Here is a 14,816-nt window from a genome sequence, read left to right as displayed (position 1 = left end):
GCCAGGTGCCCTGCAAACCCTTTGTCTGAGGCAGACTATAGCAACCACTGCTTAATGGATCCAATATGGCAAGCTACGGTTTGCACCAGTTATGTTTTAGAAGCAAAGTCACGAAACCAGCTGTGTTTTAAAATTTTTACGTTTTGTATTGTAACCGCCCCAAGACATCAGTAATGGGACAGTCTAGAAAAGTTTTCAATAAATAAATAAACATGCTGGTTAACCATGGTTAGCGAATGCCTCCTGTCTTTCATTTCTGCTGGTGGCAGATTCCAGTGGACACTCAGTGAAATCCTGCTGATGGGTCCACGTTGCTGCCTCCCCACCACTGGCCCCTGCCACCCCCACCTGCCCCTGCTGATGCCCAAGAAGCCCCTCGGTCACTTCCACAGAAGAAACCCACTACTTCCACCACCACTTCCAAAGCCCCTACTTTCTCATTCACGCACCTGTACACTACTGAAGCCTTTCACTCCACTACGGAAACTTGTGCGCCCTCACTGCAGCTCCTTGCCTGCTGTGCCACTGGCCCCTCCCTCCCCACACATCCATCGTTTCCAGCACCGAAGCTCCCCACCCACCTGCCCATTTTTTTAACCTGAGATGGCAGCACAGGCTTCCCCCACTGGTAAAGCACCCCCGCATTTGGACAGCCAGCTCTGCAGGTCCCACTTAAAAAAGAAAGGATGCGTCAAGCAACTATGATTTGGACCAATCAGACACTGCCGAGGGTACACTCAGCCAGTGAGGACACAGGAGCAATGCCGTGTCCTGCACCCTAATTGGCTCAGAATGTAAATTTTAAAAGTCTGTTAAAATGTGTACCATGGGGCCTGCTTCAAACATAATGGGAGCTATGGTTTCCCATTATGAAAATACACCTGCCTGAGACCTGGACGTCAACACTCCCCTTCCTTTCTTTTTCTCTTTTGCATACCAGAGCCAGAGATCAAAAGCCTTAGTTTTGCTTTTAAATGAATCACAGTTACTTGTCACAGTGAACTGCAGTTTGTTTAAACAATGCTTAGTGAGAACAAGCTAGATGCCAAAATCTTGGTTTGACTCTGTTATTTTCCACCAGCTACAGTTTAAAGAAACTACACATCCCTGACCTTGGATGTCACAGGGAACTCTGTATGACTAGTTTAAAAGCAAAAATTGCAGCTTTCCATTGTTTCTTTTAACATGTTTAAAAAAAGGAAGAAGAGGGTGAGTCCATACCCATTAGCTGGCGTAGACCTGCCCAAATAGTGGAAAACGTTGTTTCCTATTATGTCTTATTATTTCTAAGGATAATATGATCAACAAACAACAGACAAACATTTGATTATAAATCCTTGTACAATAAATCAGCCACCTTAACAATAATACCAAAGACACTTCAGGAATCTGCCTGAGAAGAAGGTACAGGTTATGCCCATGTTATGAATGCATGAGTTACAAATTTCCATACTTATGAACGAACTGCCATAAAGCCTATTAATTTAAAAATTTGAGTTAAAGACAAACAGTTTGCAGTAACAAATGTGGGAAATTGAAGCTTTGCAGCCTACTGCAGAAAATCATATTCACCACAGAGAGAGACAGGAAGTGAAAGGAGAGAGAGGGAGGCCCTTCTTGCCCTGCCTATCTGGAGAGTGGAATCCTCACAGCATTTTCTTGGTGCAAAGAGGAGACACTGGTGAATGAATGTGAGGGTGGGAATAAGAACGTACGAATGTGATATGTGAAGAAGAGGGGCTCTGGCGGACCAAACCAAGGTCTGAGAGAGAGTGGGAGAAGCAAACCAGTAGATGTATGGTCAACAGTAATTAAGAGTTAAGTTTGCGGGAGGGAAGATATTCGTGGTTTTTCTGCTTTTGAAGGGGTCCTATGCCCCTAACCCCCAAGGATGAGGAGGGCCAACTGTATATGGAAGTGTTCCTTGAGGGTTTTCTATGCACATAAAGGAATATATGTACATACATATACTAAGACAAACATTTGGATTACTCATGCTAAATACAACCGGTATGTATATGATCTGCCTTAAAGATGTTGTCAGGAATGGAACTCTCTTACAACCTGGCTACTGCCTGTACTGTGAAGCCAAAGAACTAGTCCTTTCCTAATCTCTGAAAATCAGAGGTTGCCCAGAAAAGGGGGTTTAAAAGACTGGGCCAGTTAGAAACCTATGAACATAGGGCGCTTCGTACTGTCATTGCTGACCAACATCAGCCTTCCAACACTAACTGAAGTTGCCAGCATTGCACTATACCCTTAAGCTAAGGCTGCCTTAAGCAGCCTGGCCCCAAAATACTTTGGTATGATGTCTGAACTGAGTCTCATATTTAAAGAGAAACACCAATGAACACCGTGTCAGCTTCCATTAAGAGCAGGAAGGATTGGTAATTTTCATGAGTGAGATATTTCGTTTCACATAGCTCTCACTTCCTCCTCATCACCTCACCTGATTCTACCCCTCATCCTGTATTTGCATATCTGTTTCCTTGTCTTTTCACTTCTTCAATGGAAAACAATTTGACCTTCTGAACAGCTCATATGGCTAAGCTAAGAAAACTTGCTGATTAAAACATGTTTATTTAAGTCCAGTAGATAGGATTCATGTAGCTTATTCTGGTTTTCAGAAGCATGGAATCTGCAGTAGTAAAATTTGGTAACAGTTTCAGGGTCCTGTGAAATGAATTTCACACACATATATTACGTTTAGGCACCATCTGTGAGATTTTGGTATGCTTAGACAAATCTGAAAGGAACTTCCCCATTGATCGTAGGACTGTAGCCAACAAGATTTTCCGATTAAGACCTAAAGAGGACTTGATAAATGCAAATACATAGAAACTTTTGAGCCAAGAAAGTTGGCACCTTACTAACACATTGAGGTCTGCCTAGCTTTGTCCCGTTAAGCCACACAAAACCAATGAACTGGAATATATCAGGTAAAGGGATCCTGGTCACATGTGGAGGGGAAAAGGAACCAAGCCATAGCAATATTTATGTATTGCTATGGACATGGCCCGCCAATGTCTCCTCCATGTCTACTAGAAACCAAAAGTGGATCCTATTAACTTGGAATGGCAGTTCAGATAAGGAGGTCATTGATGGGTCACAGAAAGCCCTTTGCTATTCAAAGCTTCCTGTGGGTTCCTTTTGCAGGGAAGGATTTTGGGAACAATTTTTAATAACATTTTATTGCAAGGCAAACAACATTATATCATTATGCAATATTGTTTTGCTGTGTGCTCTTTTATTTTTAGGGCCTTTCCCAATGATTGTGAACACTGATCTTTTCAGTTCTGCAAATGAGCAAGTGTTGTATTTTCAGTGAGTTTTCATTATGATGTCAAGACACATTGGAAGTCAAAAGTATTAGAGATGTTTTGCATCCTCTGCAATTATGGCTGCTATGATCTTCATCTGTGGCCCAGATAAAGGGCTGTGGCCAATTAACTACTCCCACCTACAGAATGGCATGTGCCACTGAAACAGGGAAGGGGCCAATTCCCCCTCCCCATGCCCTCAAAATTGAGCCTGAACCCACATCTGTTCCAGGAGACTATCCAGAGCAGATGTTGAGGGAGAATGAGGGTCTGACCAGGGGGGGGGGGGTGGAGAGGAGATGCTGATTTTACCCCCATTGTTGAATGTTTAATATTATTAGTCCACAAGGATTGGGGCAAAATCCTTTGGACACAATCCTATTCACGTTTTGGTCGAAAAAAGTCCTACATTTCCCAGTGTTTTTCCAGCTAGCGTGACTGCATGGAAGGAGTTGTAGGATTTTTTTTCCTGGCTAAATTTGAATAAGATTGTGCTCTTAACTAGAGCAGGAGTAACATCCAACAACTACTCCTGAATACGTTTTATTTTAAAAAAAGGCTGTCAGGGTTTTGTGTGTAACATGTTTTTTGGCCTGATGTAGTAGTCCAAATCTAGAGAAGGGAAGCCAAAGAAATCTCCATGAGAAGCAAATTTCACAGCTGCTGTCCACAAGGAAGGTACTCTGGTCATACTGGTTCTGTATAATCCACTTCAATAGTAACGTTAAAGGTTTCCTTTAAAACCCCAGAGCCACCCTGGCTCTGCACTCTACACTATGATTGGTATAATCTTTCAAATTCAGTTTTGTCATGAGAGTCACTAGGTGGTTGGTTGCCATGATCCAATGAAAACAACTACTTTAAACATTATTTAAAAGAGAAGAAAGGATTTAGCTTTTCACTTTTGGCAAGTTACCTTTTAAGGCAGCCTTCTTCAACCAGATGCCGTCCAGATGTTTGGGCTTCACTTCCCAAGAGATACAGCCAGCATGGCTAATGGTCATAAATGCTGGGAGTTGTAGTCTAAAACATCTGAAGGGCATCAGTTTGAGGGCTTAAGCTTTCCTTTTTTGATCTGATGGATTCCGCTTCTTTTGAATGTCATCAAGCTCCAAAAGGAAAAGCTATTTTCATATGAAAAAAAACCCCACATGTCCAAAGCATCTACTTAGACCATCCATGTTGATTTCTATTTATTAGTTTTGTTTCCATTTTTCCTACAAAGAACTCAAGGTTCCATATTCCTCCTCTCCATTTCATCCTTACAACAATGCTTTGAGATAGGTCCAGCTGAAAGTCAGTGATTGCCCAAGAACAATGTGTGAGTTTCATGGGGATTAGGACATGGATCTTCCCAGTCCTAGACCAGCACCCTAACCAGTATACTACATTGTTAGAGTGACACTTTAAGACTTTGGTTGTGTCTTTAAAATGGGGTCTATGCCAATTATATTACAGATGATGGAAGCAAATTAAGGGACTGTAGAAACCTAAAATATTTGGTTGAAAGTTCTGAAAGGGGTTCAGAAATCCCAGCCATCTGAAAATTCTGCTTTCTTCAAAACCAGGACCTTCAAATACAAACAAACAAAAATTATACTAGCTTCTATTCCTTTGAAATGTTTTCCCAGACAGGTGTAATTTCTTGCCTATATAAACATTAAAGCTATATATTACACTCCCTCCCTTCAGTTCTTATCATTTGATGAGATTAACTCAACACTTTTGCTTTGGGAAATACATTTTCCTTGCCCGAGTATCTCTTTCTCTTAACCACAAAGAAAAAGGTTATTCTACTCACAGTCCAATTTGTCTTTAGTAACAAACTAAAGAATACTATTGCTAATATGTACTTTCATCTCCAGTGAAACAAGACACTTAGGCATACAATTAAAATTACTCATACAAATGAGTCAATAGTACTATTTGTGTAAAGAGAGCCACATATGTAAATAGCGACTGAATCAAAATCACACTGAATCAAAATCAAAGCATGTTACTTTTAAAACATGTCTTTTTTCCTTCACTGGAAGGCAGTGGGGAGGGGGGAACCAGCTGAGTGGACCACTTGATAATTCCACTTGGTTAGCTGTCTTTGGTCGAGGGTCACTTTGAGTTCTGCGCTCAGCTATCAGGCAGTGCTCGATCCGCAGAAGTCAGGGAATTGTGTTATCCAGAGCGTGGGGCCATTCTCAGATGCTTTCTTCACTCACAAGAGTAGTTTGTTTATGTTACTTGAGTAAAGTGTGGCCAGAACCTCATTATTTTCAGCAGTGACAATGTCTGTGATCTGTAAAGTACATTTGGCCACTTCAGAGATCAAAACTGGAGTTCTTCAAGCTCCAAGGTCACAAGTATATCTATTGTTTTAATTATTATATTGCATAATATTATATTTTTAAATCATTGTAAGCCGTCCTGAGCTGTTCGTTGGAAAGGGCACGATATAAATGTTTTAAATAAATAAAATAAATTAATAAATAACAGTAGGCACAACCAACATATTTATATCCTGCTGAAAGCACAGGATTCTAAGATATCATTGGGAGGCTACAAATACAAACCCGCTACAAATATTTACCACACATACCTATTAACACTGCAAAAACTAAGTGGATAAATCCCAAGAGAAAGCAAGACTTCTTCAGCATGGAAAGAATACTACCATCATTGACAATACAGTGCCAATGATCTTAATTAATTTAGTCCTTTTAAAATCTATTACATATAGTATTCAATATGTTGGCATTATTGGAAAAAGTAAATTGCAGGGACAACTGCAACTATGGGCATGTGAGTCTGTTCACAATTTTGAATGTATTAACAGGCAGAAATACACAAAGTCCTTAGTTCAGTCCTAGGGTTGTAGCAAGGAAGTGAGCAGGATGAGGTTTAATAATGCTTATAGCACCAGGGCTCTGTAATATGTAATGTGACAACAGTGAGAGATGTTACTCTCGTTTCATAGGCAGAAATACATAGGATCATGTGCTAACTTGAGAATTCACCCCTTTGTGGTTAGAATGATAAACGTTTGCTCTGAGGTTGGTAATTAAAGAATCAGTAAAGCAACAAGCATATGGAACAGCTGTGGATGTGCTACTTTTTATTTGACAGCTGTCTAAAATGTCTTTTCATTTTAGAGCTTTTGGAGCATCCCCATGACAACCAATGAAAGATCAACTTGAGCTCTGTTGCCTGTGCAGGTTGCTTGTAGGATGACTTGACTTGAATAGTAAGCCTAAACAGCAAGTCCAGATTCTTCAGCTGTCACACATCCATTTATTAATGGCAACTATTATATCTGCATGTCAAAAGCAACAAATAAGGACAGTAAAAATGATGTGCTTAAATACGTATTCAGTAATATTTGTTTACACATTAAGCAGAACCAGGGTAGAAAGTAAAAAGTAGAAATGAGTTAAAGGGGGTGATATTTTAAGTTACGAATTTATTTGTTACTACATTTCTTTCTTTCTTTTCCATCCTCTTGCAAGGAGCCCAAGGTGGCTTCCATTGTCCTCTCCCTGTCCATTTTACTAAAGAAAATGAAAAGATCCCATTGGAAATCAAAGAAAACCAATGACATTTGAAAAATCAAAGTATAAAGCCCCACAAAGAGTCTCAGTGTCTTCCTTTTTTATCCTTATGCTGTATATTGTTTAAAACATTTATAACCCACCTTTTCCTGCTAAGAGTTTAAAATGGCTAACAAAAAGTATGAACAATTCAAACCAAATTAAAATCAAATCACTGCAGCAGTAAATAGCAGCAGAAAATGAGAAGGTAGCTGCAGTAAAAAAATGTTGAAATATTCAAAAACCAGACATCAGATTAAAAAATGGCTGGTTTCAAAGCAAGAAGGAAGGTTCATGCTTGTGGAAGATCATTAATGAGGAAGTGAAACAGCTTTCCGCCTTTTTAGCCGTCTCCTCCCTTTATCCTTTTCAACAAGACTTTTTCTCCCAGAACTGGGAAGAGGAATCATAAGCGACCCTTTTGCAAACATCAGTATCAACTGTGTGGTCACTACTAGGATAGGTCAACAATCTTATTAAAACATCACATACCTCCTTATGCATATCAAATAGACACTCTTTAAAAATATTCATATTGTACAGTCACCACTGGGCAAACAGGGGCAATTTTTCCAAATATTGTAGAACTAAAGCATTGCCAGAAAAGAATCCATCTGAATGTAATGTTGGTTACCATAACATAGGCAGTCCATTTGGGGAAATACATTGTTTTTATCTTGTTGTGCTCATACACATACACACATACAACACAAAATAATACCATAACAGAAGGGTGCTGTATCTGTGTTTAAAGAAGGGGTTGTTGGCAAACAGCGCAGCTCACTTCTGCCGAAATGTACACAACTGATATATGCAGCACAGAAAGCTGGCACCCAGGGCGTACAACCTTAATTTGCCTGCAAGAAGGAATGGAGATTTACCTTCAGAGCACGTTCTTGATTGTTTTCAGCAGTCAGATGTCTCGTGTTGTTTGCAGAAGTCTGGTTCTGCTCTTTCATATGATGAAGCTCCTGCTCTAGCCGTTTGCACTGCAACGAGGAGAGAATCCCATTAAGTAAAGGAGCTGGACATCTCTAGGGGGTTTTTCCCCCAGTGAGCCACATGAATTAAATGCAAATTGCACTACCACATGTGTGTGTGTGTGTGTGTGTGTGTTTGACTATTTTATTGAATCAAACTTTACAATTAACCATGTTACAGTCCAAGACTTGTGATAACCCAGATCTTGGTTTATTAATTCTCTTCTGGTACAATTACTCATAGACAAAAATGCTAATTAAATGTTTAAAGGAGCAATGCAAAATATTTGAAAGATGACGTATAAACGTTGAGAAAATGATCTCCTATGTCAGAACGAACACCGGGATATGTTAGGCAGTGCTTATTAAACTTATTGAACACAATTTCCTTATTAAAACAAAATTAATCAAAACTTATTGCAAAAACCATCTCACATTATTACACAATGCTGTAAAGCTATAAACAGCATTAATAATTAAACTTTAGTATTGAGGAACAGAATTGTTAATTTTCTGTGTGAAAAGGAACAAGTTTCAAAGAATTAAACAACCAAGATATAAGTCGTTTGATATATTCAAATGATCATCTGACCAATTTTCTATAAAGCCATGAGGTTCAATCCCTGGATATCCTGGCTTAAAGGTAAAATTGATTGTTTGCAGAAAAAATCCTCACGAAAACAGAATAATTCAAGACCAAAGATCCATTAGATATCCAAGACAGGAGATGGTATACTCCCAAAAGTTAAAATGAGAAAAGGGAAGCTCCGAAAACATAAAGTTATGTAAGATGAACACTATAACTACTTTGTATGACAGAAAATGTTACAAAAAGTATGGCAATAATGTAGCTTTTGGACACTCAACAGTGTGAAAGTTATCAACAGAATGACCTATTTTTGGAAACGTGCCATAAACAGTTTGGACTGTAAACATGTTATTAGTTATAAGGTGTATATGACTTCATGGTGATATTACCTATACATCTATATTTAAAAGCTGCCCACTTTTGATGATGATGATGCAGTATAAGCAATTTATGAAGAGGTCAGCTATAAAATGCCAATAGGTAAAAACAGAGTTTTCTAGAAACAAAACGTTTTTTCATACTGGACTATTTACTCTCAGAAGTAAAATCCAGATCCACATACTGGCCAGAATCCAAGGCGCAAGTACATTCTAACAAAATCAATTGTAACTTAAACATGCTTAATTGTAAACTAGATTTCAAGATTTATTTATTTTCTATGCATAGCCTTTGCTCCCACAAATGAGGAGTACTCTCTGAATAGAGTTCTGTTCAGGGAGTTCTGGCTAGTGGAAAGGGGGGATTTCTATCTATTGCTCTTGCCCCCCCCCCACCTATCTCCTAGAGCCTCCAGGGTTGATTTTCAAGGAACACCAGGGTCTATGGAGATAGGTGCAAGTCAGCTAAAACAACCTCTGACAGATGGATCAGAAACCTTCTGCACATAGAAGGAGGCATCTGTCCATGGAGGGTCAATTCTAGATCCTACACTACTAGTTTAATGCTGCCCCAGGGGAATGAAGACTCATTGGCATGATCAATCAGAAAACTGGTCACTGCCAATACCCAGGAGATTCACCTTGATACCATAGGCATGATTAGAAAGCAAAGCCCATGAATGAATTATCTTCAGCATATCTTTGAAATGGAAGTAACAGCACTGTCGAGTAGCTTTCCTCACTGCTTCACAAGAATGTTCGTAGACCTATAAGACCCTTTTCAGGAGAATGCTGGTGCTGTGAATTTATGTCTGTTTAAAAAGAAAGAAGAAAAGTCCACCTAATTCTAGAAACAGGTCTCTGAAGGAGGACAGCTTTCCTTCCTTTCCAGTCCAGAAAACAACTAAGTGTTTGGGCAAATAGAGTACTATTAGTTCACATCTCACCTTCAGGATTTTGCCAGTCTGCAATCCTATAAAGGCTGATGACTGGGTCCCCAACATATGGTAGATTGATGGCAAAGAAAGTTCTCTCCTTCCCACTTTTAATTGAATAAAGGTTAATGCAACTTTGTTTTCTCCCTGCTTTTCTTTAAGATTGCTCAGCTCACTTAGGCCTTTCCTTCAGAGCAGTGCTTGCTGGGGGCTAAAAGCTCTATTCAGCTGCTACTGGTGAACCAGTCCTGAAAGGGCTTACTTCCATGCCAGTGAGGACTGGGCAGGGCATGGCAGCACAGGCCAGCCACCAGAGCATCAGAGTGGCAAGTGGTGGCCTGGGACGGCTAGCGCACAGGCATAACTGGCTCATTCTAGACTTGTCTACCTGTCGCTGTCATAGGCCCAATGAGAGAGATCTCGAGATGTAACCAGCAATCTGCCCTGAAATGTTTTTGAGATGTTGAGCATCAGATAACAAAAGCAGCTCATTGTCCACCAAGCTTGTCCTTAAACAAAAACACTTTGACAGGTATGAGTAAATCGCAGTGAGGCTGCGGCCGCTGGACTAAAGTGAGCACTGTGTAGGCCCCGGCACTGCAGACATTGGGGGTGTATCCAATGATGGTTGCTGACCAGTGGAATGGAAGCACTTGCGGATTGGGGTTCCCCTCTGCTGGCCCCCATAAATCTGCTCAGCGTGCTCTGAAGTGGATTTGGGGGGTCATGTGGCAGGGAAGGCTTCAGCGAGAAGAAGAGCAATTAAAAGTCCTGTTAACTAAGTAGACATATGCTCATAAAGCACTGGATTTAACCCAGAGAGTATAAGATGTTGGTTTCTCTGCACTCAGTAGTCTGACTGCAGTCTTAACACAGATTTTAGGGTGCACAAAGCTGAAGAAGATCCAGAGAGGGGCAGTTAAAATGACAAAGAGGCCAGAGTTTCTCTTCAAAAGAACAGCTGTGATAAGAAAACAGGGCTTAAAATGTGAGGGCTTTTGTTTGAATCAGGCCACTGAAGAGGATGAGGGTGAGACATTCTGCCCCAGAAGCCCCTGAGATACCCCCAGGAAGCCTTGAAGGTGTAGGTGTCCTGCTCATAGTAAGCCTCCAGATGGGCTATTTGGGGAAACAGGTCACAGGCAGGCTTGGGTCCATCGTCCCTGAAGGCAGCACTGCCCCAGAGATGGAATTGTTTTTTCCTGCTGTTTTCCTGCTGTTGAACCCAAAGGCAGGGGAGGAGTGGGGGATGAATTGAAAGGACTAGAACTACCACAAGAAGGAAAAGGGAAAAATGCTACTCAACTCTCAGTCTGGCCAGAGCAAGCTGGCAGGACTGTCAGAGTGACAGACCCTCCACTGCTTCACTCCCAAACCCCATTGGATTGCTCTCTAAATTGGGAAATTAAGTTTGCCCAATCTTTCCAAGTCTGTCTAATGCTTTTCAGTGCTACTTAATTTCTCTTTTGTCTTTAATTTTAATAAAGTTTCTTAATTGGATTCTGGGTTTAATGGCCTACTTTGATCACTCAATGAATATTCTCCCCGGGGTTGGTTAGCCTGATCATTCAAACTACACTGTTTGGGTGAAAGGGAAGTAAAGGGAGGTACAGGCTCTGCCTCATGACAATACGGGGAATTCATTAGAATTTGCTCCTTCCAGATATGGACAGGCTTTGTGGAGTTGCTTTCTCCACCAAAGCCAAGGTAAAAGGAAGGACACTGACCGTATTCAAGAAAAGCAGACACATTCAACCTTCCATCTTGCCAGGTTGGTGGGTGTTGTCTTCACAACTCTACACTATGGGTGAAGATGAAGTCAGGAAGGTTGACTTTGTACTCAGGGCTGAGACAAAGCACATGAAGTGGCAGAACACATGTGTCGCATGTATGAGGTTCAGTCCTGTCATGTTGAAAAGCAGAGCTGGGAAAGGCCGCTGCTTGGACAGCCAACGCTCACCAGAGTATTCAATAGTAATAGATGGACATGTAAGGTATCTTAGTACGTTCAAGTCAAAAAGGAATTGCCTTCCTACCATATGCAGACTTCTACCTGCCAGGTCATTGAGTCATGGAAGGAAGAATCAGAATTTCCAGCAGCTAAGAGACTAAGCTTGCAGTCCTACATACATTTAGGCTCACACACCCCTTCCTTGTGCTCTGTGTGCTGCTCTGCACATAGGATGCCCAAGCGGCCAACAAGGCTACTAAAGGCTTGTAGGCAGAACAGCCTGGACTGGCCTTTTATGTAGCAGTAAGTCCTGCTGTACCCAGGGGGACCTAAGAGCAAACTTGCACAGGATCAGACCATTAGTAATAGAGACTAGTGATGCTTATTAATAACATGATCAGTAGAGTAAACTGGAAGCCCATTCAGTACCCCGAACACTAGATCTGATTTATTAAAAAAACATGTTCCTTATTTCCATCAAAACTGAAAATCAATAGTCATGTCAGAACACAACTTTATGTTCCAGACAAAGGCAGTTTAACAGATTTCAAAGTTGTTTTATTATTCTATTCTCCTCTTTATTTTCTTTTGAAAGATCTGCACATGAGGATAATTCAAGACTCAAAGATTCCTGAAGGAAAGCATGCCGTTTTCTCTGTGATGATTTTTTTAAACAGTCTCCCCCTTGTCCCACATTCATCATGATTGCTTGAGAGGCAAATATCTCACCACTTGGATGCTACACAACTCCTTCCTTTGCAGACAAAAATAATATTAAACTCATCCAGTCAAAACACAAACCAACCTTTGGTGTCAATGTGAATTATGTACTTTGAGCAGCAGATGTTTGGAAGCACTTATATTTATCTAAATTGATTTTATCCTTTTCTTTTCCATTTGAAAGAATTAGTTCTTTCCTTCACTAAATGATGGTTTTGATGGATTTATGTAATTATGCCATAATTCTGAATTAAAGTTTTTTTTTGTTTTTTAAATGTGGAGTCTTTGCTTGACACTTCTGGCAAACAGTCAACAAGAGTGTTTAACTGATTATTTTTACAATGCCCAGCCATTTTAAACCTCCAGGATTTCAGAGAAAAAGAATGAAAAAGAAAAGCACTTTGGCAAAGGTCAGGCCCCAGGAACATCTGCAATTTTAGAAATTTTTATTTGATTAGCAAAAGAAACATTTCAACTTAGGGAAAATAAATTGCAATGGAGTTCCAACTCAGGGAAAATAAATTGCAGTGGAGTTCCAATGTCTTGCCAATCAGAAGCCATAAAAGGGAGATGAAACACGCCTTGTTCTCACTGTTGTAATATAATCAGAGCTTGAAGCTGTCAAGGAGTGAAAGAGAAAACTCAGGGCACGGTCATATGCATGTTTAGACAGAAAAAAGTTCTACAACTTGCAGCATGCACCGGCCAGTGATGTTGGCTGGGGAATGCTGGAAGTTGTAGGCTTTTCCTGTTTAACTATTCATTAAATTGCACCCTTAGTATATCTGGTGCACTCCTATCAAATATTGGTTTATGGAGAGAAAGAAGAAAAATACAAAGCAAATGCTTATTAGAAGACATCAAGAATGGGATTTTCAGATGCACCTCTCAGGAGCACAATCCTACAAAACTGAATTTGATTTGCAGAAAGGTTAATAGAATGTGTGATCTTCTTGGGGCACTTCTATGCCAAGTCCCCTCCACACCTCAAAAAAAAAGTTTCCATGGAAAAATGATTGCGTGAAGAATTAGGACTGTATGCAACAACTATAAGATTCAATTGAAATACCAATTTGGTGGTTCAGAACATTGGTCCAATTTGACCCAGATGGGTTTGGAGGCAATCCAGTTTGCCTTATGTCCAAATCAAAAGCCTGCTTTGGAAAATCCAAAGCTTTGTGCAATCATGGGAATAAAGTAAGTGACTTTTTGTAGTTTGACAGAACTGGATGAAATTTTTAAGTAAATTTTGGAATAGGAAAGGAACAGTTTGCACTCCATACCCTCCATTGGAAGTGGAGAAAGATGAAATTATGAAGTAAACATGGTTTACAAGAACGTATATACTGATTATGCAACCCAAATCAGGATTTTCAAATAGCCAAACATTTCAAATAACCAAATCATGATCTGACTCCAGGAGCCTATTAGGTCACACAGCTAATGATACATGGACCATTACTGATTAGAAATATTGACAAGCATTTCTCTTACAGCTATCTCATACATTGTACTTGATTGGATTAATTTATTACTAGTTCTATAAATCATTGTGGTTTGGTTTACATAGGCATCTATGTAATTTGTTGTTACCATCAAGTCATCTTCAAGTTATGGCAACTCTATGAATGAATGCTCTTCAGAATATCCTGTCCATGACACCCTGTTCTGTTATCAGTTTTAGGTTATGGCTTCCTTCATGGAGTCAATCCATCTCCTACTTCTGTAATGGCCTTCATAAACAAACACATTTGATGGTTCTGAATGTGAACATTCAACTGAAAGGTCTATTTGCATAGATTCCAAGCCATTTAGCTGATCAGGGGGTGCACGGGGATGTAGTGGAAGGAGTGCCATTTATTTCATAAGCAAATCCAAGCCACACTATGACATCTAGTGATATGTACAGGATGCTTCAAGTATACTTCTCTTCCACCTTATAGATACTCAGAGACATCCAAGGAGGCTTTTTTGTTTTGTTTTTTGTTTTGGAGGGGGAGATACGGCCCAAATGAAGAGGTTAACCACTCAATAGCCCATTGTGACCAATTTGTGTGTCATTTTGCAGATAACGTGGACCATATCTCTACTGACTTGGATGCCATAGCTGATACAATGAATGTAACTTTGATTCCCACTTATCCAGTTCGAATTGATGCTTTTTAATTTGTACAGCCTGAGAATGTGAGCAGAATTCTTAGAGAAGTCGGTGAACCCTTTTTCTTCTTGATTTATAAGAGAAGCTGGACTGGGGGAACAAGCTGAGCAGTCAAGGTGGGATTCCATAAGGTTGTGCCAGTAGGGCTTGGAAGGGATGCAAGCCTGTGACTTTTCAATTCCTAACCAATAGAGTAGTGACTAAATTT

The 14,816-nt window shown here is 40.2% G+C and overlaps 1 protein-coding gene across 2 annotated transcripts in view; it reads right to left on the bottom strand.

Moving 5' to 3' along the window:
- MIPOL1 (mirror-image polydactyly 1) overlaps window positions 1-14,816 on the bottom strand; it is a 247,348-nt gene that overhangs the window by 119,021 nt on the left and 113,511 nt on the right. For both annotated transcript variants that reach the window (XM_044436805.1, XM_044436804.1), the window contains exon 8: window positions 7,780-7,887. In XM_044436805.1, the coding sequence (XP_044292740.1) occupies window positions 7,780-7,887 (108 nt within the window). The remainder of the gene's footprint in view (window positions 1-7,779; window positions 7,888-14,816) is intronic.

Source organism: Varanus komodoensis, unplaced genomic scaffold (assembly GCF_004798865.1).
Source record: "Varanus komodoensis strain SLA01 unplaced genomic scaffold, ASM479886v1 scaffold3, whole genome shotgun sequence".
Classification (NCBI taxonomy): Eukaryota; Metazoa; Chordata; class Lepidosauria; order Squamata; family Varanidae; genus Varanus; species Varanus komodoensis.
The sequence above is the reverse complement of the archived record's forward strand: the minus strand, read 5'-3'. Positions and strand labels throughout refer to the sequence as shown.